Source organism: Xiphophorus maculatus, chromosome 8, assembly GCF_002775205.1.
Source record: "Xiphophorus maculatus strain JP 163 A chromosome 8, X_maculatus-5.0-male, whole genome shotgun sequence".
Taxonomy (NCBI): Eukaryota; Metazoa; Chordata; class Actinopteri; order Cyprinodontiformes; family Poeciliidae; genus Xiphophorus; species Xiphophorus maculatus.
Genome location: NC_036450.1, coordinates 15,409,714 through 15,435,316, shown reverse-complemented (window position 1 = coordinate 15,435,316; position 25,603 = coordinate 15,409,714). Strand labels below are relative to the sequence as shown.

The 25,603-nt window shown below is 38.2% G+C and overlaps 4 protein-coding genes across 13 annotated transcripts in view; 2 read left to right on the top strand and 2 right to left on the bottom strand.

The window, feature by feature from the left end:
• Positions 1–12,181, bottom strand: part of dnm1 (dynamin 1) — a 58,034-nt gene extending 45,853 nt beyond the window's left edge. For all 8 annotated transcript variants that reach the window (XM_023337672.1, XM_023337678.1, XM_023337676.1 and 5 more), the window contains exons 1-8: positions 11,779–12,181; positions 3,663–3,736; positions 3,363–3,512; positions 3,012–3,215; positions 2,591–2,689; positions 1,595–1,755; positions 1,366–1,508; positions 1,151–1,286 (exon numbers count right to left, since the gene is read on the bottom strand). In XM_023337672.1, the coding sequence (XP_023193440.1) occupies positions 1,151–1,286; positions 1,366–1,508; positions 1,595–1,755; positions 2,591–2,689; positions 3,012–3,215; positions 3,363–3,512; positions 3,663–3,736; positions 11,779–11,939 (1,128 nt within the window). In that variant the 5' untranslated portion in view covers positions 11,940–12,181. The remainder of the gene's footprint in view (positions 1–1,150; positions 1,287–1,365; positions 1,509–1,594; positions 1,756–2,590; positions 2,690–3,011; positions 3,216–3,362; positions 3,513–3,662; positions 3,737–11,778) is intronic.
• A 423-nt stretch (positions 12,182–12,604) lies between these two features.
• On the top strand, positions 12,605–20,347 carry ciz1 (CDKN1A interacting zinc finger protein 1). Of its 3 annotated transcripts, none has more exons than XM_023338557.1 (15): positions 12,605–12,730; positions 13,236–13,392; positions 14,200–14,327; positions 14,493–14,695; positions 15,342–15,468; positions 15,580–15,661; positions 16,356–16,447; positions 16,541–16,617; positions 16,876–17,076; positions 17,174–17,304; positions 17,403–17,496; positions 17,592–17,696; positions 17,794–17,913; positions 17,995–18,195; positions 18,359–20,347. In XM_023338557.1, exons 2-15 carry the CDS (start codon positions 13,238–13,240, stop codon positions 18,827–18,829), a joined length of 2,187 nt encoding a protein of 728 aa, XP_023194325.1. In that variant the 5' UTR covers positions 12,605–12,730; positions 13,236–13,237; the 3' UTR covers positions 18,830–20,347. The 3 variants fall into 3 exon arrangements, with proteins under 3 accessions (XP_023194325.1, XP_023194326.1, XP_023194324.1); XM_023338558.1 differs by having other exon boundaries at positions 13,148–13,392; positions 15,345–15,468; XM_023338556.1 differs by having other exon boundaries at positions 13,148–13,392.
• A 344-nt stretch (positions 20,348–20,691) lies between these two features.
• c8h9orf16 (chromosome 8 C9orf16 homolog) lies at positions 20,692–22,004 on the bottom strand. Its single transcript, XM_005803753.3, has 2 exons — positions 21,672–22,004; positions 20,692–21,313 (listed from the first exon to the last, which is right to left on the bottom strand). The coding sequence occupies exons 1-2, from the start codon at positions 21,748–21,750 to the stop codon at positions 21,081–21,083; spliced, it is 312 nt and encodes a 103-aa protein (XP_005803810.1). The 5' UTR covers positions 21,751–22,004; the 3' UTR covers positions 20,692–21,080.
• Positions 22,005–23,009: 1,005 nt separating this feature from the next.
• On the top strand, positions 23,010–25,603 carry surf2 (surfeit 2). The gene is made up of 6 exons (XM_005803752.3): positions 23,010–23,146; positions 23,285–23,436; positions 23,552–23,655; positions 24,064–24,246; positions 24,846–24,982; positions 25,232–25,603. Exons 1-6 carry the CDS (start codon positions 23,072–23,074, stop codon positions 25,319–25,321), a joined length of 741 nt encoding a protein of 246 aa, XP_005803809.1. The 5' UTR covers positions 23,010–23,071; the 3' UTR covers positions 25,322–25,603.

The window sequence follows — 25,603 nt, the reverse complement described above, 5'->3', positions numbered from 1 at the left end:
TATAAACCACAGGTCTCAAGAAATCATGTAATCACAATGGCAAGATATTAAAATTTCCCTTGCAAGGTATAGAATGTACAGGACTGACAGATTCCTTCCTAAGTTTGAACCTCCGTACATTTATTTATTCATTCATTTTTGCTTTGTTGGTCATGTGCTGATGAATAAGCCATTTTGAAAGTTTATAGCAAAGTTTACTCAGAAAGCAATCCTTGGAAAGCTGTTGTGAGGAGCATCAAAAACCCTCAAATGTGTGAAAAGTTCTCTAAGACGTGTGAGGGAGATGCAGCACTAATGTAGCACCTAAAAAGTTGGTTGAGATTACATTTTGTTTTGCTTTTGTGCTTCACTTTTCTTCACTATTTTGCTGTAATCTACTAAGAGATCACAGTGAACAAAAAACTGTTATGAACTGAGAAAGATTGAACCAACTCTGAGGTAGAGGAGGATGGAACTAAAATTTAGAAATGAATTCTAATATTTACGTTTTGCATACAAGCTAAAAACTGAAAAATTATAATTAACAGAGACTTTGTCAGGCTTCAGAGAGTGACGATTTGTTTCTTTGGGTAAAAACAAAATGTGTGAGCTGAGATATGAGTTTGCTCCCCAACTTTTAAAAAAGGGAAATAAAAACATCACAAAAGAAACACAAATCTGTTATTGCAATGATTCAGTGCAATAACTGAACGCATTATATTATTTTAATCATCAATGTACCCCATAAAATAAGGCTGTAATTATGTGATTTTAAAAAAATCTGTTGTACAAAAAAATGTATTTATGTGATTTGGAATAAAAGGGGAAAAAAAACAGATGGGAATAAATATGAGTCTGGAAAATGAGACCATAAAAATCCAGCTTTAACAGATTTGTATACAATTATTTACAATGTAGTTTTACAACAATATTAAACAAATGTTGCAGATTAGTTTCCATTTTACATCCTGGAACTTGATGTCATAATTTTTTATTTATTTATTTATTTATTTTTGCATCATAAAAATGGAGCGCCAAACATCCTGGCATAAATTCACCTCCTTTTGTTATCTTAAAATAAAAAGAAATAAGTGGAAGTTATTTATTCTGAAAGCAGGGAAAGCATTATTGGTCCATATTGTTGCATGCACGCTCTTTGTAGAGTACCCACCTTGACCAGTTCGAAGGGGAAGCGCTCGTGAAAGATGCGATTGATCCTCGCGCCACCCGACAGCTCGGCCGTGTCGATCTGGTCTCCGGAGCCCTCTATGCACTTCTCAAAGTCCACTGAAAACTGCTGCACCATTCTGCAAGAAGACATGGACACAAGCATCAGCAAGCATCCACCTACCTCAAGTTCAACATTAAATCTGTTCGTCTGCTTACTGAAGGAGAGCCTTTGTTTTGCGGGACGGATCATCAGGTCTGAAGTTCTTGTACTCCTCCACCTCCTTCTCTATGGAGAGGAGCTGACTCTGCAGCTTTGCCCGCAGACCCGGCAGGGTGTCCCGGATGTGGTTGGTCAGTTGCTGTGCAAGTTAAAAGGTCACCACTATCAATTTTAGGGATGTGGGGTAAAATGAGAAAGAGCATAGAGCAACACACTTTCCCCCACCTGATTAAGGACTTTCTGGAGGTAGGGCGTGCCCATGCGTTCAGCCAGGTGTCTGTAAGCAGGGTGGGTGAGGAAGAACTTCCTCTCAGCAGCAATAGCAGCATTAATATCCTTCTTTCCATCGATGTCCTTCTGGCTTCTGTTAACCACACCGATGTAACCTGGATGCAAAATATCGGCCTGAGTCTAAAAGGTTGAGATTTACAACAGGAGGAACTGACCCAGGTAATTTTAGGACTTCCTTAAATTCGAGACAAGACAAAATAAGAAGGAGAATTTTGGATTATTCTTTAGCCAACAAGTGGATCAAACTGATTCAGATGTGTTTCATGATGTAAGCCTGAGTGAGACACAAAAATGTTATTACAAACTAAAAGATTTACATTCGTCCTACGCCATGTTTTGAGGACAAGCAGGAGAAGAAATGAAAAAGAAAATGGCTGGGAGAGTTCAGGGGAAAAGGATCCCATTTCATCTCCAATTTAGTTTCCTGATCCTTCACTCTGGTAAAAGTCGTTTCATGCTCTATAACCAATGCAAATCCGAGCCAGCAGCCTTGTAAATCAGAACATCCGCGACATTAGACGGAGAGCAGGCTGGAAAAACAAGGAACATGAAAATATTCAAAAACACATGCCTGGGGTCTGACCAAGTGTCAGTGGAAAAGAAAAGACTGAATCAGCAACAACAAAAACCCACAAGATAGACACAAGATCTTTTCCACAAGGAGATTTTCCCCTTTTCTTAAATAAAATTTTTTAAAAACTCTCTCTGCTCCAACTTCATGACTTGATTTTTTTTTTTTTTTTTACTCAGATCGGATTTATTTCTGTCTCTCCTCTCATTCTCTCACCCCAGCAGTCTTAAGTTTTTTTCCCCCTTTTCTTCTTGACCTGGCTTTGAATATGCCTGCCTTTCTACCACAAGAGGGAAACAATGTGTTACTGCGCTGCCCTGAGGTGGGGAAAAGAAGAGTGTTTATTTGTGGGCTCTCACCCCTGCGCAGGGGAAGCAGCTTGTTCTCCAGGATGTCTTTAGCGTCTGTCCCTTCGTCCATCAAGTCCAGCTTGGTGATCACCCCTATGGTCCTCATACCTACAGTTTGTAAACAGATTGATCAGAAATACATTTAATAAACGCAACATGATCACATGAATGCTCTCAATTAAGTGTGTGAAAAAGGGGTTAGACCAAAATATTGGGTTTCTATGTACAAAGTGTGGAAGATATGTATATTTCCAGATTTAAATCATGTCCAGTACTGTAAACATGTTTAGGATTCCTGACAATAATGACTATTAAAAACAATAAAATACTTTGTGGTTAAATTTGTGAAATTTGCATTTCCTTTTAGTAAAAGCATTTTATTTTTCTCTGTTGCGTTAATGTCTGGGTTTGCTGGCATGCATGTCCTCACCCTGAGGGTCGACCTCTTTGGCAATTTTTAAAGCGTCAGAGTTGGCCAGATCAGAGTTGGCCGGGGAAACGGCCAACATGAGGCAGTTCTCCTTGGTCACAAACTGCAGTAACATGTCTCTGATCTGAGCCTCGATGTCTGCAGGCTGGTCTCCGACCGGCACCTTGGTCATTCCCGGCAGGTCCACCAGCGTCAGGTTCAGCACTGCGAGAAGGAAAGGGAACAGAAGAGCTGAGATCAATCAAAACAAAATGGACTGCTAAGAAATTAGATCTTGATAAGGTAGAATTTATCATACAGAGCCTCATAAAACATAATCAAATCTTTGTGTGATGCAGATATCAGGCTTACCATGAGGAGAGTAAACGCGCAGGTTGATGGGCACGGGAGAGATGCCCTTATTGGCTCCAGTGATGCGGTCAGTCTCCGCCTCAATCTCTTGTCGCACCTCATCAAAATCTGTGAATTTTTTGCCCTTGCAGTGGAGGAACTCTGCATGTTCTGAGTTGGAATATATAAAAAAAAGTCACATTAGTCAGTAATGGAAGTGGATAAAGCTCTCCCTGCTTTCTGTTACCTCTTATCTTGTTTTTGGCTATGTGAGTAAATCTTTTTCATTTGAATTATGTTTCTAAGGTTCATGTATTTCACCTGTAGGGCAGTTCATCAGCTGAAGAACCAAAGGTCGACGGGTCACGATGCCAGAACCACGAGGAAGGAAATCCCTGTAACACAAAAACAGACAAAGAACATGTTTAATGATTAACGTAACATAAAAGGCAGAAAGACTAAAATTAAATATCTTTTTTTTATTTATTTTATTTTTAAATAACTACCAATGCTAACATTGCCTGACTTGGAAGAATAAAATGTGTTTTTCTTCCCCATTTTATTTATTTATATTTACAAAATCAAACACCTGTGATTGTTGACTAACAATCAACTTACAAAATTATTAATAATTTTATTTTACTAATGAAAATAAAAAATATTAATAAATAAAATAAATAAGTAAATAAGTAAAACAAAGTTATTAATAATTTTATTTTACTAATGAAAAATAAAATGAATTTGTAACATAAATTAATACAAATAAAATTTTGCTTTTAAAAAATCCTTGTCAAGTTATGAAAATTACATTTGAATCACAGCAGCTGGACTTCAACAATTTAAAAAGAAACTGACATGCTACAAAATGAAATATATATATATAAAAAAAACTTAAAATAAAGATAAAAAATTCCTTGTCTTGTCACTTGAAATATAGAAGTTATCTGATAGAAAATATAAATAATAATTTTTTACAGACTTCAAGTCGAGCCTGGTCTGGATTATCATAAGTGTGGGAGAAGCATGTGATTATGACAGTATAAGAGGTTGTTTCCACCCTTATAACAATCAGGACATTTAGATGCCGTCTTGTGTGAAGTACACTGTTTTCTTTTGCTATTTATGCAACCTTTGTGTCAACTCGCCTATAGCCCTGTAGACACTTCAGCCAGCTGGCAAGCCTCTCGTCATTCCCTGATGCGTAATTAAGGCACTGCTGAACACACATTTACTTCAGTTTTCTAAGAATATTGTTGGTGTGTTCTTTTCACATTGACTATGTATGTGCATATTTAAATACATACATGTTTTAAACACTCTATTACATCACAAAGCCAAGCTGTGCAAAACAATCTGCCACCAAACACAGGAAACTCTGAAATAAACATATCCAATGGCATACAAAAATATGCATGCTTGTGTATGAAAAGAAGCTGTTTTACATGTACTGTATAAAAAAAAATTACTTTATATTACATAATACAGTTCATAGTCAGCCACATTTAGAAACAAATGTATAGTATTGAAAAGTTTATTTATTTCAGAACCTGAATTCACAAAGTGAAATATATTATATGTCACACAGACATTTGCTTTCAAGCTTTTATTTCTGTTAATTCTGATGAAAATTAGAGTATTACAGTGGAGCAACAAAAACATTTTTAAATAGATAGAGGTCATGATTCAGGTTCTTGCAAACATCACTTTATTAGTATGAGAAATACACTCAAACAAAGTATTGTTCTACACATAATTTGGTCAGAAATGTTTAGCTAAATGACTTCACACCACAATATGTTCTGATGTGAAAAGAAACAAAACAGCTCCATCTGTGTAATTTTATTAGTAAAACTACTTACAAATTAAAGTGACATATAATTAAAGTAACCTTTCCCGAAATATCTATTGTTTATTTCAAATGTCCTTATTTTTTATACATTTTGTTAAAGACATTATGCAACAAGGGCATAAAAAAGGAAGGAAAATTATATGATGTAAGAATTCGTTTAATTCTTAAAGCAGAATATACGTATGTTATTCTGCTTTACCACAGTAAAGGGAATCCTTCTCTCTGGTAGCATTTCTGTGTCCCATCTGGTCTACCTGCCAGCAAATTTTTCTGAGTGATGCTTCCCCCCCTTTCCTCCTAGTTGGACACGTTTCACAGAAGACAGATGGTCTTAACTGCAGGTCTTCCTCTTACACATTTATTCCTCTTAAACTGGCAGCCGTCCTCCAAATAATGAGCAAAGCCACAAACAGGATTTTTACATCTATCTGTTTGCCCACAGAATAATACATTTGTCACTCTCTAGCGTTACATAAATCCCTGACCATTTCACTAATTCCTTCAGGAAAGCTTCCGCCCCCATCAATGTCCTCTATTGTTAAATCTCCCGCAGAGATGTGGAAAATGAAACAGAAACACCCACGCAATCCTTTCATCAAGGAGACGAGGGGACTAAAAATTATAAAACTAAGCAACTAAATAATATAAGACAGATTTTTTCTTTTTTTTCATAGTTGCATCAACCTACTTTTTGGACAGCACTTAGCTGTTGTACAACCATTAGTCAATACCTGTCTCAGTCCTCTTTCAGTCCTAACAGAGTCTCTGATGTCTCCATTTACCATAACCGCTCCTATAGAGACTCAAATCGCCTTCAGTTTTGCAGATTTGTGATTATGCTGCTGCAATTACTTTCCTTCTAGGCTTTTGAGAAATTCTTACATGTGGTGCCAAAATTTGTCTGTGTCTGTAGAGTTTTTCTTTAGAAAAAAAAAGTATCTTATCTCTGGGGTGGAAGTGCAAAATCAGCACCTAATCGTTGGCAGGTCATGAGGAGTTTCAGAAACAGGTTCTGTTTTGTACATTTCTTGTTTCTGCAGATCTGGCAGAAATGTGAACAGTGAAATTCAACGCAGCTGTCCAAAAATGCACTTATTTGCAGTCAATCCCTGATTTAACAAAGGAAGCAGGTATTTTTTCACATAGGGCTAGACTCTTTTGGAGTTTGTTTGGAGAACAAATTCTATGAATCAGATAATCATTTCAAAACTGTATGTTGAATTTAGAACTGATATCTTTTTCTGAGTTATTTCAAATCAGTTTGAAGCTCTGAAACATTGAAGTGTGATTAAAAAAAACAAGATACCCTGCATATATGGGAGCAAATGGTCTAAAGTAGCACTTTATTTGTAACTATGGACAAATGTCTAGTAAAAGCCAGTAACTTATTGTTTTCTTTAGTTATCAATTAACTAAAGTGATGCACAGCAGACTGTGTTTTCATGTAGAATGGTCAGTTTTTTGTCATGATTTAACATGATTTTTAAAGCATTGTTTTTTTTATTATTATTTTACTCAGTTTTACAAATATAGTTGAAGAACTGGTGGGTTTATGCGTGTCCTTTACATCTTCTTTCTACTGTTTTATGTGAGACATATTTTTACGTCTAATGACCTGAACCTAGCCCTCCTTTGCTGGTTGTGTTATGTACATCACCTCACTTCCGATTCCAGACACGGTCGGACACTGAGCCTCGTCTAATCCTCCTTTAATGCATGGAGTATTACAAGTCCTGACAATGAAGCAGCACAACAATGTGTGTGTGTTTTCCCCCACGTGCTCTAAAATTAGAGGATGCTTCTAAAGTGATGAATAAATAATGCACATATACATACAGGATAAAGGTTGGTGGTAAAGCCAGCTGCTTTCCTGCCGGCTCTGTGGTGGGAATTGAGGCTTAGGTCACATCCAATGGGAGAATGTATTGAAGGCAAGCAGAGATTAGTGCTAATCCCCTGTAGCAGTGCCTCAATAAATGATGTCCTCTCCCCCACTGTCTCTCAGTGAATGCTGTCTCATCCTATCTATATTCAATTCTGTTTCAACCGTTTCCCACTGTTAAAGCCACATTTTACAACATCCATGAACTTTCTCAGAGGTCTCTATGAAAAAATGCAAATTTGTAACTTATGATTTTTACTTTCACAATCCTACCTATACAAATGTACTTATACAAAATAATTTTAGAAAACATCTTCCCTTCAAATTTCCTTTGTTGGGGCATCAGAGCCAATGACTTAAAAAGGCTCAGAAAATTACTGGCAACCCTGAGCATCCTCTTCATTAAACTGCTTCACAACAACAGAGTGTCTTCAGTCAGAGGCTTCAAGAGAACCGCTGTAATACAAACCACTGCAGGAGATTGCTCCTATCCACAGCCATCAACATCTACAACGACTCTTTGAGGAGGATAATGTGACATGATTTGCAGAACAGAATTTTATATTTCAAAATTGAAATAAAGGTTTCCTACAAGAGTGAGCTTATTTTTTCTTCAAATTTCCAAATTTAATGATTTAGTAACGCAGCATTTAACTCGAACAACAATTCTTAGAAAACAGAATAGGCTGAATATCCGTTTTCTTTTCAAACAGGGATCCGACACCATGTCCTTCTTTCTGCATTAATAAAGACGGCATCCCTGCTCCTAATATTAGACACAATAAAGTGTTTCATGCAGCTGCAGTTCACTGTCCTGCTCCTCACTTCCAGGCCTCTGCCTCAGCGTTATGTAACACAACACCATCTTCATATCATCAGCTTAATGTGGGGGTGGGAACGGTGATGGCAGCTGGGAGCGAGGAATCACAGGCTGTAGTTTTGCAGCGAGGTATTAGGTTCTGCAAGTCAGCAGGTTGGATAAGCCGTAAAAAACGCTGCAACATCATCCTCCTCAACTGTCTGCATCCCAGGAAAACATTTATCTGTGTAAAACCTGGTTGTTTTTTTAAACCTCAATTTTTGCCATACTATCAGTTTCTGCTGTAGCTCATCATTCCTTCCAATAGGAATTAGAAAAAGTGTTGTTGTGAATGAACATTTTGAATTGAGTTAAAGAAACTAAAACTACTTAACATTATTTCTGTAAAATGACGAAATAACTGGAAGCTGCAATAGTACGCAATTTTTGTTGGGTTTAGGAATTAATAGAGAGAGAGAGAAAGACGGCGAGAGAGAGAGAGAGAGCTGTCCGTGGTTCTGAAAGTAACTTTGAAATGTATGGAGTAATGACTGGGATGGATGAAAGGTTCAGCTGACTAAATTTAATCCATTCTGGAGCCAAGTGAGAAATATGTCCCATTATTAAATGCATCAGTGTTTCACTCAGAATCCTAGTATCAGAAGATATCTTCATTTTTACCCACAATGCAAGCTAAATGTAGCTTTTGCATGACTATAGGCTCTCATTTCAGAATTGACATTTTAATATTAGCTTTTTAACAGTTTTTTTATTTCACTTTGGAATAATGAATCACTTCTCAAACTAAACAAAAATGACTTTCAACTCTGGGTCCTAATTGCTGCTCAGTTGCAGCTGCATGTGTTTGGCACAAGAGACCCGCTTTGTCTAAGATAATTAGACTCTGGTGAGTTTAAAATACTAACTGGATGACAGTCATAAAAGGAAGACAGTGCCTTTGCTCATCTCTTTATTAAAGAAAGACAATATTATTTACAACCAAACCTGTGGTATTAGTGGGATGTGTGAGAAGACGTTTTTAAGTAAGGAAATGACTGACATTTCAGATATCTGCCTTATTGTTATTTTATGTATATTATTTAAATATATATGAACGACACTAGCAGGTTGGATTTCGAACAAAGAATGGCAGAAAGAGGAAGTTAGAAATGGGAGAAACAAAGATGTGTGAACACAAACTGTATGTTTTTATTGGTTTGAATAGATAAAAGAGGCAGAATAATTAAGTGGTGGAGGTGGAGAAGCATCTGAGCAGCTGAACTTGACAGATAAAAACAAAATTGTTTGTGTTTTACATTTTAAAAAAAATAAGAGAAAAAGAACTGCATATCCAGCAACTAAAACATCTGCTGGAAAGATTTGAATTTCTAGAGGTAGAGGTTTTCAACTTGCTACCAAGTCTCCAAGGTAAAGAGACACATTATGAGCTAGAAACTGTTACTATGACAACAGCCGTGCGAGTTCAGAGTAGCATTTGTCAAAATGAGTGTGAAGAGAGCTTTAATCACTTGAAAAAAGCAAAGTGTTATTGAATCAGGGTCTTTCTAAAGAGGTGCAAAAATTACATGAAGCAAAAAAAAAAATGCTTTTACAACAACTTCATACTATTAAACAGGAATAGGAATCTAAGAAACTGTGTGATTGTGGCAAAACATTCAGACAAAATCTGATAAATGAAGAAAATGTGCTTAGAAGTGAAAAAAATAGGGGAAAATACCAGAAGCACCCATAAAAAAACTGAAAAAAATATTCATGGAAATTGTAGAACTGAATGAATGAAGAGAACATGCTATTTGCAATTTATAAAAATCTAAATCTCAAGAGAAAACCAAAAAAGTAAAGCTATTTTAGGGGACAGGTCCAATCAACTGGAAAAATAAAGTGTGAATATGGGTGATTTTAAAAATAATATCCTATCAAAAGTTGCATCCAACCATAATTTATATCATCATTTAAGTTATGATTGGGTTTCAATATACTGTGTAACTCTAATATTCCCTGTCTTGTTCTTTTTGTTATTTTTTTTTTTTTTTGGTGACAGTAATTTTCTTCCATTACACAAAATGCTTTGTGACTTTTTTCTTTGCACTTTACATTTTTGCCTTATTTCATTTTTGATGGAACTGATGATATTTTTTACCATTTATTTACTGATTATATCTGCTGCGTTTTTGTGTTTCTGCAAGATGTGTTTTTCCATGAGGGAAGTTTCCAGATAATGTTAAGATGTTTCCGCAGCTGTGATAGTATAAGAAACCTGAAGACATCTTGGGTAAAATGCTTAAACTGGCAATTGTCTTAAAGGACTGTCATGTGTGGAATGCAGTTTGTACCATTGTTTGGCCCTGCATCTCAAAGAAGAATTAGAAGTTTCTCCTGAAATCCTTATCTGCTCTCTGTCCTGCCAACATCCCCTCCAAGAGGTGAGGGATAGTTCATGAGGTGGTGGTAAGGATTGTGTTTGTGGTCCATCTGGCAATAGAGATAAGGTCAGACATTGGGAAGGTGTTTTCCTTGCTGTAACTCTAACGATGTGATGTAACTGTGTTCAGTTCTCCTGACTGTGTTCAGCGAGACGGGTCTTTGAACGCTTTGCCTTTGAATAAAGAAACTTAAAGACAAAGATTAATCGTTCTCTTATTATTGAAAAAGATTCTCATTCTTTAATAAATGAAATTTCCATAACGCCATTTTATTTGAATTTATTTCAGTGTTGTTTGACTTCTTCCTTGAGTTTTGTTCACTGCTGTGTTTTGCACCTGTGTAGTAAATTTGTTCATTGGAATCTAAGTGTTTATTATAATTCCCCTTTGAGGCACATGAGAGCATCATGTGTAGATTATGCAGACATGTAAACAGAAAACGTGGCTCACCTACTCTCAGTCAGGATGGAGGTGAGCTGCCACCAGGTGAACTATGAGTGAACCTAAGAATAACAGATCTGTTACAAATCTTTGGACTAACTCACAAGCCGGGTTTGGACATATGTTTTGTTCCAGAGAGGTCAATTATTGCTATGATACTTCTTTTTTTTTTCCAAATGTGACTTTATCTTGTTCACTTTAAGACATAATGCTGAATCACATCGACTGTATCGTCCATGAAAACATCAAAAAACAAGCAGGCAGATTTTTTTTTTGGTTTCACCAATGCTACTCTGTGTGCAGTAAGCTTTACTTCCAGCATTATAAACACTGCGAGACAGATGGTTTGAGCTGAGCTGAACGGGCTCAAAGCTCAGGTGGACTCATATCCCCTCACTGCAAGGTCACCATGCAGCGACTGCCGCACAACAGATCAGATTTGCTCCACTTTGCTTCGTTTCGTCTCTTTCAGCAGAAACTGCAGCTCTGACAGACAGGAAAACAAACTGGACACGGTCTGAAAGCCTCGCAGCATCAGTTCTGCAGACTGTTCTGCGCAGAATTAAAACAGCCTGGAGAGGGAATCACTAAAAGCAACACAAGCAAACAGAAACTGTCTCCGTTGCCAGAAAGTCAGCAGCCGCACTTATTTGACTTTCTCAGGATCCCAGGGGGATTTATGATTTTAATTGAAATAATAAAATACGGTTTTATACGAAACGTGCTTCTTTTTTTTACTATATTGCCTAACAGGGAATACTGGTCCGTGAATGCATCATGCGGGAGTAAACAGATAAACTTCACCGGGGATTTATAGGCCTCAAAAATAATCTGATTGCCAGCGCGCTGCCGGTGACAGAAAGTGGGAATAAAACCCGAATAACTCAGATGATCATGCGCCAGTTTGGTCAATCTAACTCTTTGGTCAATGTGTCCTCTGACAACCTGTCCCGTAATGGAGATGTAAACTGGGCCGCCTGCGGGAGTGCACATCCCTCGCTGCCCTGAATAAAGCTACTTACCTCCCGACGAAGTTCTCCAGAACCGAGCTCTTCCCCGCGCTCTGGCCGCCCACCACGGCGATCTGCGGCAGGTCCAGGTTCGCGTTCTGCCCGATGGCCGAGAAGGCATCCTGCATGCGGTTCACCAGAGGAATCAGATCCTCCATTCCCCGGTTCCCCATCTTTGCGGTGCTAGAGGATAGTCTATCCTCCTTGTCAGCGCAGGAGCGGGTTTATTTATCTATCCTCTTCGTGCCCGCAGGCCACCCTGTCTTTCAGAGGGAGCTTTATGTTTTTGTTTTTATTTTACTTCTTGCTTTGCTCCCTCATTTATGGGTCTTCCTTGGCGTGTCGGATCACCTCAGAGAGATAGGACTCTTTCCACGATACTCCTCTACAAGCACCGCGGGGAGGAGGAGGAGGAGGATGATCTCTTCCATAGGTGGATCCCTGCAGTACATACAATGAACCACCTGGTGGCGTGTTTTATCAAAACATTTTTGCTGAGTTTCATAAATACCATTTCAGTGTTATTTTTGCATCATTAAATCGTGCTTAATTGTTGTACTCGCATACATTGATAACATTTGTATCAAAATAAAAAAAATTGAAGTCAGAATTTGGTGTCAAAACAACAATCAGAATCAGTGTTCTTTATTAATCACAAATGACAAATTATTAAGTTTATTAAATGTAAATAAAATAATTCAAATTCAGAGCAACGCCCCTAATTCGATTTTTTTTTCCTTTAAAAAAAAACAATACAAATAATAATTTTGCAATTCTGTTTTGATTTCTGGGTCAACCGCTAAGGGGCGATATGATCCTCCACTTTCTTTTATTTTTTGAGTCTGGTTTGGATTTCAGGAGAGGATGTTTGCAGCGAGTAGTTAACTCTACATTATGACTTTTGCTGGATATTAAACCAGCCTTCCCATTTTGTTCTTTGCGTCAGAATTAAAGGAGGCCTGAGGTAAAATGCAAAAGTTATTTTAGACGGCCATATCACTGTAATAACTGGCTAGGTGAAAGCTATGCTAAGCTAACCTGTTGTTTTCAGTGTAGGTGATGGCTAACGTAACATTAGCTTCGCTCACGTTAAAACAGGTGCAATTATTATTAACTAACTATTAATACCTTGCTTCTATATAATGACGCTATAGTCTATTGAAAAATATGTTAGTTCACAACATATTTTCTTTCTGGGGTGTTTTAAGGTGGTAAATTAGTATAAAGTTAACGTAAATTATCTAAGCTAGCGTTAGCACGTAGCCCTGAAATATGAGAGTAGCGTGAAATCTGAGTCTGTGCGCAGAGTTAAAAAGTGTGTTTGACAATACGCAGCGGACTCAAGGACGCATGAAAACTAGTCTTTCTTCCTCTGCATCAGGGTTCCCATGCGGTAGGGACGTTTCCATCACTCTTCCTGTGTCTGACATTTCACTGTGAGCCAGCGGAGGATATTGTTATTTCTGCAGTGATGTTCAACCCACACATCCATCAGCAGCAGCAGCAGCAGCAGCTTCACCAACACCTGCGACAGCTGCAGCAACTTTTCCAGCAGCAGCCTCCGCCTCCTCCTCCAGCGCAGCCGCCTCCCGCTCACCATGTCGGTCATCACCACCAGACTTCACGGTAAGACCGTTAACTCGACCCCGGGGATTATGCGGGGCCTTCGGTGTGAGAAATGTGCTAACCGCTGGCGGCTTAGCCATAACTACCAACAATAGCCACAATAGTACCTCCAAAACCTCAATTTACATTGCTTTGTAATCTCATCCGTAGTGATTAAAATCATTTGGTTGCAGTAGTGATCCAATCTTTTCAGGCTTTTTATATCATATCCCCTTAAGCCACAAATTTTGATGCATTTTCAACAAACCTATTGTCAGAGATACAATGGAATGTTTTAGATGAAAACATTTACGTTCAAGAATGGCATAGTTAAAGTTTAAACCCACATTCAATTGAAAAGTTGCTGCAAGTCCTTTTCATCAAATTTAACTGAATTTGAGCTATTTGGAAAGTAGACTGGACAAGAAGAAGGGGGATCTACAAAGTATTGGACTCAGTGCAATTGCAATTTAGTTTTACATTTTTATTATTGTGAAGTCTAGCATCTTGTTTTTTGAACGTGAGTTACCTTGAATTTTTTTTTTGTCATGTTTCTCAAAATTGTTGTAAATTGTCTTCAAATCAGAAAACCTAAGTATTTTTTGCCCAAAAAAACTCTGATGTGAAATGAGTTGTGGAGGATCTTGGTTTTGCATTTGCATTCTCCATGTGTTAAGTTATAATGTAACTTTTTCTTCCACTCAATTTTTTGTTTTTAGCTGATTCCAACCAAGATGTTTTATGTCAAATTAAAAGTTTGAGAAAGCTGACAAGAAGAGGAAATGCATATTGTTGAATATTTACTACTTTTTTTTTTTTTTTTTGCAGCGCCATTTCTGTTCCTGCTCAGACGGCTCCTCCGCCCAGAATGGTCAACTTGTGCCAGACAACCCAAACAACCCTGATTGCCCCCAATCCAATGCTGCAGAGTGCTATCCTGATGCAGCAGATGCAAGGTGCAGCTTGGATTAATCTTTGTAATTCGGTGTCTTGAAATAAAGAAAGTGTCGGCTATTTAAAGTACAACAATTTACAGGTTGCTTTTTCTGTCGAGGTTTAAAGCAATACATTACTAACAGTGTACATCCATTTGTCTGCCCTCATGCTGTGCTTTCATCCAGGCAACATGCGGGGCTTTGGGATGGGTGGGCAGCAGTTCCGGCAGTTCTTTACCACGGGGGCCAGGTCATCACTTCTCGGCCCAGTCCCCATGGGAATGGCCATCAAATCCCCCATCATGGGTTTCCCTGCTGCACGGGCCTTCCACCCACACACTCGCTTCTTCAACGCCACCGCTTCCTCCTCTTCCTCCATCTCTGCTACAGTAATAACAAAAGAATCATTTAGGAATTTTTCTGTGTCGGCGAAACTCTTGATCTATGAATGTAGAGAGCAGCAGGGTTGGCATTTTAATATCTTGCACAATAAAAAACGCTAAGCTTATTTTGACAAAGTGCAGGCAAAATAAGCTTAGCATAATGCCTCATAATGTAATGGCGGTTCAATAATTTCAAATAACTATGCTGCAAGTGCATATATAAAAACAATTTACAAAATTTCAGAACTTAATATTTTTGTTTTTATTTAAGCAACATAGTTTTTGTGAAATTGGCAATCTATAAAAAAATCTTTAAATACATCTGAGATTAATGGGAAGGCTCTAATTATTGTCTGTTATTTTAAAGATGCTTTAATACTTTTACAAAATAAGCACTTTATTTATTAAATGATTCCTTACCCAGAATTACTATTAATGTTTTGTTTTAAATTGTAAAGTGAATCAGAACTTAAATTATATTAAGCAGATTTGTAGCTCCTTTTTTGAGTTAATAAATTAATATTGTTCATAAATCAGAATTTAAATCTACGTGTGCCTTACCTTGACATTTCACTTGTTTGTATTTCTCTTTAGAATATCTTTATTTGTTGAAGAAAGCTTTAATAGCAAACTGTTGTCCTGTCTCTATGAGCAGGACGCTGCAGCTCGCCAGGCAGACAGGAAGAGAGACAGTGAGCAAATGTCTGCAGGAAGCACCGACAACCCACCAACAACGGCAGCTAGCAGTGCAAATGAAGCTACTGAGGAGACTGCAACAGGTACGTTCATGCTGCCATGGTGGCAGCTTAATATGGCATGTACAGTAAAATGTTGCAGAGCCCATGCTTAAGTGGTAAGGATGTATTTGTCTTTAAATTTCTCCCTGACAGATGGTGCTGTGGGAGGAGAAAATAGCCAGACCTCTGAGGAGCAGCTTGAAGAACCAGTGACAAAGCGGCAGAAAACAGAAGGGTATGCAAACATTTTTTATCTCACTCCTAGAAATGTTACTTATTCATTACACTATATGTAAAAATTTCATTACCTCTGCAAATATTGAATACAGCAGGCAGGTGAAGTTGTTACTGCAAGCTAAAAGGTGGATGAAGGCCCTAAAACTGAATAATATTGCTGTGGATTTTGTTTTTCACAGTCGATTTTATGGCTATTTTGGGTTAGACAGAAGTTTGTGTATTATAGTCCAAAATCAAGTATCTACCCAAATTATAGTAGCAAAAAAGAAGTATCTCTGCCAGTTAAATGAGCCTAACATTGAACCAAATCACAACCATCATCTTGATACCCATGTGTTTAATACTGCAATCATAAATAACTGCTTGGATACAATATTTGGTGAACTATTGTGGTTCAAGTACCCTTCATTCACCCTGCATCCCATTAATATATTTGACTGATTTAATTTGATCTTTAGGCCTTTGGTGCTCACACCAAATAAGAATTTTTAGACACTAAAACAGTTTGATTGCTGCAGCTTAAACAATTATGACAAAGGGAGTGCTGTACTGCATGCAGCCATTTTTCTCCTGCATTGATGAAAAATGAATTGGACCTATTGTACCTATTGTAAAATATAAAGTGCAGGATCTGACTCATCATAAGATCTCAACATTTAAAGTTTCATATTTTGTTTTTGTTTTTTTCTCAGGTCAGAGGAACCTAAAGAGCAACATGTGGCCGAGTCGGTCACAACAGCTCGATCGGAGAGCAACAGCAACACAGTGGACAGAGAGTCAGAAGGTAACACCAAATAAAAATAGTTTCTTAATGCAATCTTGATATAATGTTATCAGCTCAGTATTTATATATTTCTGTCTTCTGGGCTTTTCCTAGACTGCGTCAGTCAGGAGGATGAATGCTTCAGCGGGGGGCCGGATGACGTGGTAATAGAGGAGAACAAAGCTGATAATGTAAGAAAAGCTCAACACAAGATGAAGACAATGTAATGAAATTAATTTATGGTAGCGTGTTGAAATTGCAGTTGATCCCACACAGGGAGAACTGAGTTGCTATGTAGCTGGAAAACAATATAATTTCAACACCAACTTTAGCTCCACTTTGCTTCACAAGACTCGTATTCCTGTTAGACAGAAAATATTGTGATGCTTTATTATGCTGAAACATCCTAAATGTTATCAGCTAGTATAATTTTCTCTGTATTGCCGAAGGCCTGCGGAGGCTTGTCAGCCCCGTCACCGTCTGCCGGGCCGACTGAAGATACTGAGCAGGTGATTGAACCAACAGAGGAGGCCGTGCAGGACAAAGACGCCTCACCAGGTTTTCCAGATAGCCAGGATGAAGAAGAAGCATCCGAGGGTTCAAACAAGTTCTACTGCTACCTCTGCAGCATCACCTGCTTCAACCAGCAAGTAGGTGGAATGCACACACAACACTAGATTGAGATTTTTGCCAAGGAAGAAACACTCTGTGGAGCTGTCTTTTAAGTCCGATCTGTTCTTTCTGTAGAACTTCAGGAGTCACATGAACAGCATTTCCCACCAGCAGAGGATGATGGAAATCCAACACATGAGCAACGCCTGCCTGGTTACTCTGCTCCCCCGAGTGCAGGAGTCTCTACAGGGCGCCAGCAAAGATGGGTCAGTTTTGAATACAGAAAAACCTTTTAGCCTTTTATTTTTCCTTCATGTCATTGTTACCTATTGTCTTCATGTGATGTTTTTTTTGCTCACGGCAGAGAGAAAAAAGCAGAGCTGAAGCAGTGGTGTGCTACTTGCCACACCCACTTCACCAGTAGCATCTCGGACCACCAGCGCTCAGAGGAACACAAGGTAAATTTCAGGCAAGTAAATTCACACCGTGGACGTTAGAAAACTGTTGGTCTAACAAGAATCTGCTGCTTCTTTTTTTTTTTTTATCTCCGCAGCTTGCTAGTAAAACCGACCTGTCCTTCTGCGCCGTCTGTCAGAAGCGCTTCAAAACCTCGCAGAACTTTATAGAGCACCTGCACTCTCAGGAGCACAAGCAGAAGGTAAGATCAATCGTTTAATCGTTTTTTAGGAATAAAATCTAAGCTGTTGCCATGCTACATTGTTGCAAACACTTTTGTTTTTGTTGATGTTTACCAGATCAAGGAAAAAGGCTGTGAGACTTTGGCTAAGCTCACCAACATGGGCACAGATGGTTTTTCATGTGAGCTGGAAGCACAGGAATTGGAAAAGGATGAAGGAGCCCAAGGAAGCAGTGAGGTGAGATTCACAATAATTTCAAAATCAGCAGAGATTTTAGCTCAGTCTTACTTTAGTAAGATGAACCTTTCGCTTTGACAGGATGGCTGGCCCTCCGCCAAAAAGGTGACCCTAAATGACATGACCAGCGATGAGCAGTATGACCCCGACACCATCTACGGATCCAGTTTCTTAGATCCAGTGGCAGGCTTCCTCTGCAGGCTTTGCAACAAGTTTTACCTCTTCGAATCTTCTGCTCTGCACAGCCACTGCAAATCACTGCAGCACTTTGAGAACCTTAAGGTGCTCCCATTACCTTATTTACCAGATGTTTAAGAAATGCGTTGCAGTCATCATCAGAAATGAACAAGCTGTGAATGTTGAGCACCAGATGTGACCTGAATCCAAGCAGAATTTTTTGATTTTTGGATTATTGATGAATGTTCTTCTCTCTTCTGCTTCACAGAGCTACAAAGCGATGGTTGGAGAAAAAGGTGAAGACGCTCAGGCCTCAACAAAATCCATCGCAGCAGCAGACGGCCTCAGACCCGTCACAGAAGCGTCAGACTGTTCACAAGAAAATTTGCTCACTACTGACACGAGTGAAACCGATGGCCTAAATTGGTCTACGAAATTGGTTTCACTGACCAAACTGAAAACACAGGAAGAAGATCGTCTGAAAGAGAAAGAATCAGAGGCCGCCTCGATCTCGCTGGACTTCAACCAACAGCTCAGTCCTGACCACGAGGAGAGTCCAGTTGCTCTGGCTGCTGTCAGTAGAAAGGAGGCAGAATCAGTGCCTGCAGCTGCTGGGGATTCAAACGGAGAGGAGGAAGAGGAGGAGGAAGCTCCTGCTGACCCTGGGAAAAAGAACTGTGGAGGAAAGGGAAGAAGCGTAGGTAAACGACGGTCAGGGAGGGCCGCAAACAGACGCTGAGTCCGATACACCATGTAGGAATGAAACCATGTAATGTTTTGTAACTATGGGACTGTAGTCTCAGCCCTCCTAACTGGGAAGTGTAAGGGAATCACACCAAAAACCAGGAAGACTGGCTACTGAAAACAGTAGAAGATCCCTCCTCAGAGTGGGAAAGTAACAGTTCCTAAATGGAGGCTTTTGCTATCAGTTGTGATTTAGGCTATTTTGGCTATAAAGTAATAATTTGAATTTTATTTGTAAGCCATACCCTAATGTCACTACAATCTAAAATGAACTACAATGAAGAACCTCGTGGTAGTTAACCAGTAGATGGAGCTATAGTACATCATAACAGGCATTTTTGGGCATTTAGTCATACACATTGCACCAAGGGTTTTATGCAGACTCCCTGTAGGGAAAACAATATTGTTGTGCAGTGTGAAACTGAATTGTATTATTCTGAAGTCAAATTTTAAAAAGCATTGGTACTCGCTGTATTAACTACACATTGCAAGTTAAAGCAAGTAGAGGTTGTGCAGACGTAGGGCTTGTAGTTTGACTTCAAATTCCAGAGGTAAAATTCACTTAAATTTCAGGTGAAGTGTAACAATTTTCTCAGGCCATAAAAACTGTATGATGTCAACTGCAATAGAAGATGTACGCTGGTCCTCCCTGCTGTCCTCAGGTCAGGAGACCAGGGAGTGCATACCTTCACCCTGATTGTCACATGATTGTCAAAGTCCATACTGATGGTGAAGTGAAAACATTTTTCACCTCAAAGTAGGTTTTAGTAAGCTGGAATGTGGTCTGTCTGAACAGTTCAACAAGTTGAAGTCATTTTGAAAGTGTTAAAGTTGCACTTTGGATTGAGACAGATGGATCAGCTCCATAGTTAGATTCAGCACATTCGTGTTCCTTTTTGTTAACATTTTGGGGAACAAACGTAGGCCACATCTGTTGCTTTTTAAAATAGTTGTGTTGTTGTGGACGCCTGAAAAACCTTGACCGAACCAGGGCTACTTTAACGCAGTAAAAAAGATCAGCAACAGCACATCAAAGGCTTCACACACCAGTCTGAATCTGAATTTAGATCTTGACATTTCATACCGAAATGTTTCCATTGATGTTAATAATCCACATTTTAACTACCCTAGCCCCAGAGAGGGATTTTATTCAGAATCCCAGTTGGTGTCACATTTACTCCTTATGAAGTTCCTTGAAGGCAACTATGAGCATCCGCAGCACAATATAGTTTGCAGTAGTTGACTCAAGTTTCCCCTCGTTCCATTTTCCTTTCATAGAAATGCATTTGAATTTTCTTTTTCATGAAATGTTTGTGTAACAAGAAGTTGCTACAAACTGTCCTCTCCATTTTTGAAGTACTAGTTACATACTGTTGGGTGTACAAGTGTGTAACTACAAATGTGGAAATAGAGGATATGTCACTTCCCTCTTTAACTGGTTTTCTGTTCTGGAAACATTTCATCTTCCATACTACTTTAGGATATCTAAAACCACACAGGCAAAAAAAAAAAACAAAAAAAAACTGACATGTGTAGCAGCTTTTGTAGTCATGGCGACAAGTCTGATGATTGTCACATGTTGGGTTTTTCTTTATTTCTGAAGGAATAACGATGTGTGCTGAACTTTACTCTTAACACGTCAAACCTGAATAGTTCAGGGAAGAGAGAGAGAAATGCATAGATAGTAGTTTTGAATAAAGCTGTATGTTTCCTATGGTATTTTTATTCAGCTACTGACAAATTGAGATAAACAACCAGGGGAAGTTTTTTAACTGCTGGAAGTTTATTGTATTTTTGGATGTTTGTTTTCTGTTTCAGAGTAATCTTAATTTATATTAAAATGTCTGACAATTCCCACAATGTGTGTATGTAATTTTAATTCCTTAAACTTACACATATTAAATGAGTTAAGGGACAGTAACACTTTATCATAGATTGAGGGTGCTGAAGAGAAATGAAATATCTAGACTAAATCTTGGAACAAAATAGACAATTTCACACAATTATTTCCATATATATGTATGTATGCACACACAAGCCTGAAGCATGATTAATATTCAACAGGATCTAACTTGAGCTGATATCTAGACGAATCTTGGTTTGCTACTAAGATAGATGCAGCTTTTTTTAGAGCAGCAACAAATTTGATTGGATTTTTCCAAGTTTGTCAAGGAAAATCAGAATTTAGAGCAACTGTAATCCACTTTGATCGTCTTTGTCCTTGCCTTCACATTTATTTGATCTTGTCACTGATTGTCTTCATGTTGGTTTTGCTCGCTCGGTAAAGTAGATTCCTGCTCCACGGCATGATTCTCGTCTTGGGTTGGAGAGCCAGTTAGCTGCGCCCTGAAGTCCAGACGGGCTTGCCGATTTGACTCCAGCAGTTCGTGCAGTTTTCCATTAAGGGCGTCATTGCGCTCCTCCAGGTCATCGAGATAGGAGTTGATTTGATCTAGCATGTTGTTGATCGAGGCGTATTCTGCAGATAAAACAGAACAAACACTATTTACTTCAACTTTATGATGCAACCACAACTTTAGTCCATTTTATGGGAGTTTGTGTGAAAGACGAAACAAAGTAGAGCATAAATGAAGCTTCACTGTGTGAGTGTGGCATATTCAGGATAATGTTCAAATAGCTTGAACACTAGTCTATTAGCGGTCCACCTTAAGGATGTTTCATAACCTCTTGTAAAGTTCCAGTTTTCACATTTTTCTCTAAATGTTTTAAAGCAGAATGTAGCATAAGTAGCGCAAAGTAAGAGACAAAGTAATGTGTTAAAACATTAAATTGAGGCTCATTGTCCGCTGTATTGTGTAATAATCAGCGAGCGTTACCTTCTTCGCCAAAGTCGTCGTCGTCGTTGATGATGCCATCCTCACTGGAGATGTTTGGGTCTCCATTTGGTCCAGACATGTTTTAAAGTCCTTCCCTTGTTAGCTTAAAGCAAAACTATTGCTGCTAACCTTCAGCTGGAAGAACTGTCATCAGTGAAGACGCTGCTATTCGGAGTAGATTGGGTTAAATTTATCTGAGTTAACAAGGAATTTGATTTTTGATGTGTAATCCAAGGTTGTCTGCGGATTATATCGGTGTTCTACAAGAAAAAAGTAAAAACAAGCCCCGTGTATCCGATCCACCAGCCGTCTAATATGTGTGTACCTGCCCAATGAATTGTGGGAAAATAATGGGAAGCATTTCAGAGCGAAACAAGAGGGCTCACTCTGTAGGAATTTTCTACTCTAGAGTTAATCAAACATATACTTAATAGTTTCCCAAAAAAGATTTAGAAAACTCAAAAATTACTTGAATTAATTTACATTTATGGAAGTGATTCATTCTGTTAAAACCAAGACACGTTTTTTTGTTTGTTTTTTTTACAATACCGTTCATGTATTTTCGGAAAAGATGTACGAAGTGAACACTCTTACTTCTACTTCTCTCTGAAGCTGAGCCGTCAGGTCAGCTGACGTGAAGCTCTGTGAAAAGCCTCTTAATGTCAGGTTTTAAACATGCAAACGTGTTATAAATGATTTAGTGAGTAATTATTTATTATATGTTATAGATATAAATGCATGTAGTTTATAATTATTCAAATTTGTTAAGTTATTAGACGTCAGACTATAATTAGATTAATGAAATGCACAAATCATTCATAAAAATTCGATACAATCAAATAGTAAAATAAAAATCTAGTTATTTCACAGTTTTGAATTATCTTAAGGTTCCGATGCTGAAGTGCAAACTGATAAATGGAATACTTTGTTCTCAGTAAAAACAAAAATAAATAAATAAAGTAATTTGTTCTCATTAACAGCCGAAACTTCTACAATATTCAAAATATCTGAGCATGGAAATAATTATGAAATAACTTTGCTACTAATGGACCTCTGACATCTCATTGGTTAACCAGTGTAACACTTCAAACCAGCAAAACCAAAAACTAGAGCAGTATTGGTCAAATAAATTCATAATGCTGATATTATGACAATTAAATATTTAGAAACAAAGACATAATGACGTTTTTAAAAACTGTAATAAACATCTAATGGAATATGTATTTAAATATGTGCTCCTAAATTAAATAAATGGAGTACAAGGTTGTCCTTTCTGACTTTGGTCAGTAGAGGGCGCTGACACGAAACAGACTAACATCAAACCACGTGTCGTTAGCTTCCTGTTTGGGAGGTGGCTTCCTCACAACACGCTGGGATTTGTTTGACAGTGTTTTTCAAAGATGGATGAATTGCCTGCGGATATCAGAACATTTCTAACTGATCACCCCTTTTTCCAGCTCACAGATGGCAAAAAGGTTTACAAGAAATCCGCTAAATATCACTCAAAATACACGTGTACTTGTGCAACGTCATGTCGCAGCATGCTAACTTACCTGTTTAGTCAAATGCAGCTGTTTGATCGATTTCTAATGTTAGTTAACATTTGTTTGCAGATCAAATGCACCCTAAATGGACACGAGTTGCCCTGCAGTCTGGCGGAGCTGCGCTCCTTTATCCAAGGAAAGAAATATAAGAAACTGAATGCAGAAGCAGAGTTCAACTACAGCCAGTATGAGCCACACATTGTATCAAGCACGAAGCAACCGTAAGATTTCCTCTTGTTTGTGTTACTTTACTATGTTGTGGCACTTACGCAGTGCTTATTCGGTATAAACTGCACTTGATCCACATTTTCTGATCTGTCTTTTTTTTTTTTCTAGCAATCGGCTCTTCTGCAAACTGACCCTGAGACATCTCAACCGGCAGTCAGATCATGTCCTAAGACACGTCAGTGGGAAACGTTTCAAGAAAGCCCTTTCTCAATGTCAGTGCATCACTTATTTACATGATTGGTGCTTTGTAAGAGTTGGTGGTTTAACGAGTGTCTGCACTTCATTGGATGCAAGATAAAAAGTTACATTTTGAATCATTCAGGAAGGAACGTTAAATTATCTGATGATGGTGAGGAGGATGTGGTATTTGCTGAAATCTATCATTCTTACTCTGCTCTTTCTAAAATATGTTTTGGCCCATTGGTGTGGATGAAAATCAAACCTTTATTAGGACATTTGTATGTGTTGCTTCCTTATATCTCCTAAAAAAACCAAGACTACTTGTGAGCAAATTATAAAAACAAAAACAGAGCAAGACAGACTGGCACATGTGTTCGCATTCGAATGAGAAAATGAGCAATAGAATGGTAAATGACGATTTTTTTTTCGTTTGTTTACAGATGAGGAGTGTACGCGGCAAGGAATCGAGTTTGTTCCAGCCAGACTGAAACAGAAGAAGCCCAAAAACACAGGAGAAGAAATGAGTCAGTCCTCAAAAAGACGACCTAACGGCGTGTGGGAACCTTCATCCAGCGGGGAAGAACACAGCGACTCAGAAGACAGCATGAGCGACCTCTATCCATGTCAGTGCATACTGTCTCAGTTGCATTTATTGGCACATGCTGGTCTTTTGTTGCAGCAGCAGCATAATTGCTCCCTGAATATCAACACTTTAAGAATATTTATCTATTGATGGAAAAATCTAATGCTGAGAAATAATTGATCAAAAAAGTAGTGGCAGAAATTATTGGCATCCTTGGATACCTTTCTTTTTTGAGCTCTTGATCTTGGCCTGTTGCAGTTCATTTTGTTTCCTTTTAGTAAAGTTCATGAAATGTTTCATTTAAATCTCCTGGTAATTCAACTGTGCCTTTTTTGGAACTACAACACTCTTTGTTGTAGTTCTTAAATAATATATTTTGGAAATTTCTTTTACTTCCCTTGATGTCGCCCTACTGGGCTTAGTGGGAAAATAAGTCCTCCTCTTCATCCAGCTCAGTGGGCCATGGATTAAAGTAATGTTCAATCCCCTGGGTAACAGAAAAAAATGGATCAAGAAGAATAATTTCTGCACCCAAATTTTGTTTAAATATATATTTGCAATAAAAGTTGGTATTATGTTTTGCTTAAGCTCAAAATTTTTTATTGCCAAACAGTTTAATTTGCTCTTGTGTTCCTACAGCTTCCATGTTCTCTTTAAAAAATCCAGAGGTAGAAACCACAGCAGGTGGAGAAAATGAGGAAGAGGAGCATGACTTTCAAACAGATGAAGACGAGGAAATGGAAGTCGACACACAGGTGGTGCAGAAGCGCAAAAAGGTTTGTAAATATATCTCTTGACATTTTGTATCAGTAAGTCAAGCTTCATTATTAAGAACCTTTTCATAGATCCAGGTGTAACACAAGGTCTGTCAGAGAGGGTAAAAACCAAAGGACAGACACAAAATCACAAGAGAGATGCTTTAAGAACTTTAAGCACAATTGTAGTAAACAAACTGTTAAAGTGCCAAATGTGGTTTAGTTGTTCAGCTTACCAGATGTTAATTTTTTCATTTGTACATGTTGTAGGTCCAAGGTGGTGGTTTCCAGAAGAAATTCAGAAATAACCGGTGGAAATCTAGAAACAAGAAACACAAAAAAGCCCAAAATGGAAAGTAACTTGTGAAAGCACCAACATACAGTATCTTTTTTATAGCTGGGCAACTGTCAGGAGACAACACTGACATCCAGTTAGAATATGTATTTAAACCAGCCTGACTTCTGTACATCCATTTATAAGGATGCAAGTGACTTTTGGGAAATGCTTTATGTTTCTGAAGTCATGATGTCGGCAAAGCTGGTTTTTATGACATAAAATGATTTTTCTCTGGGTCAGTTGGAGTTCTTTGTGATTTCTTATCTAATGCACTTGTAAATAAATACAGCATCATTTAGACTGTG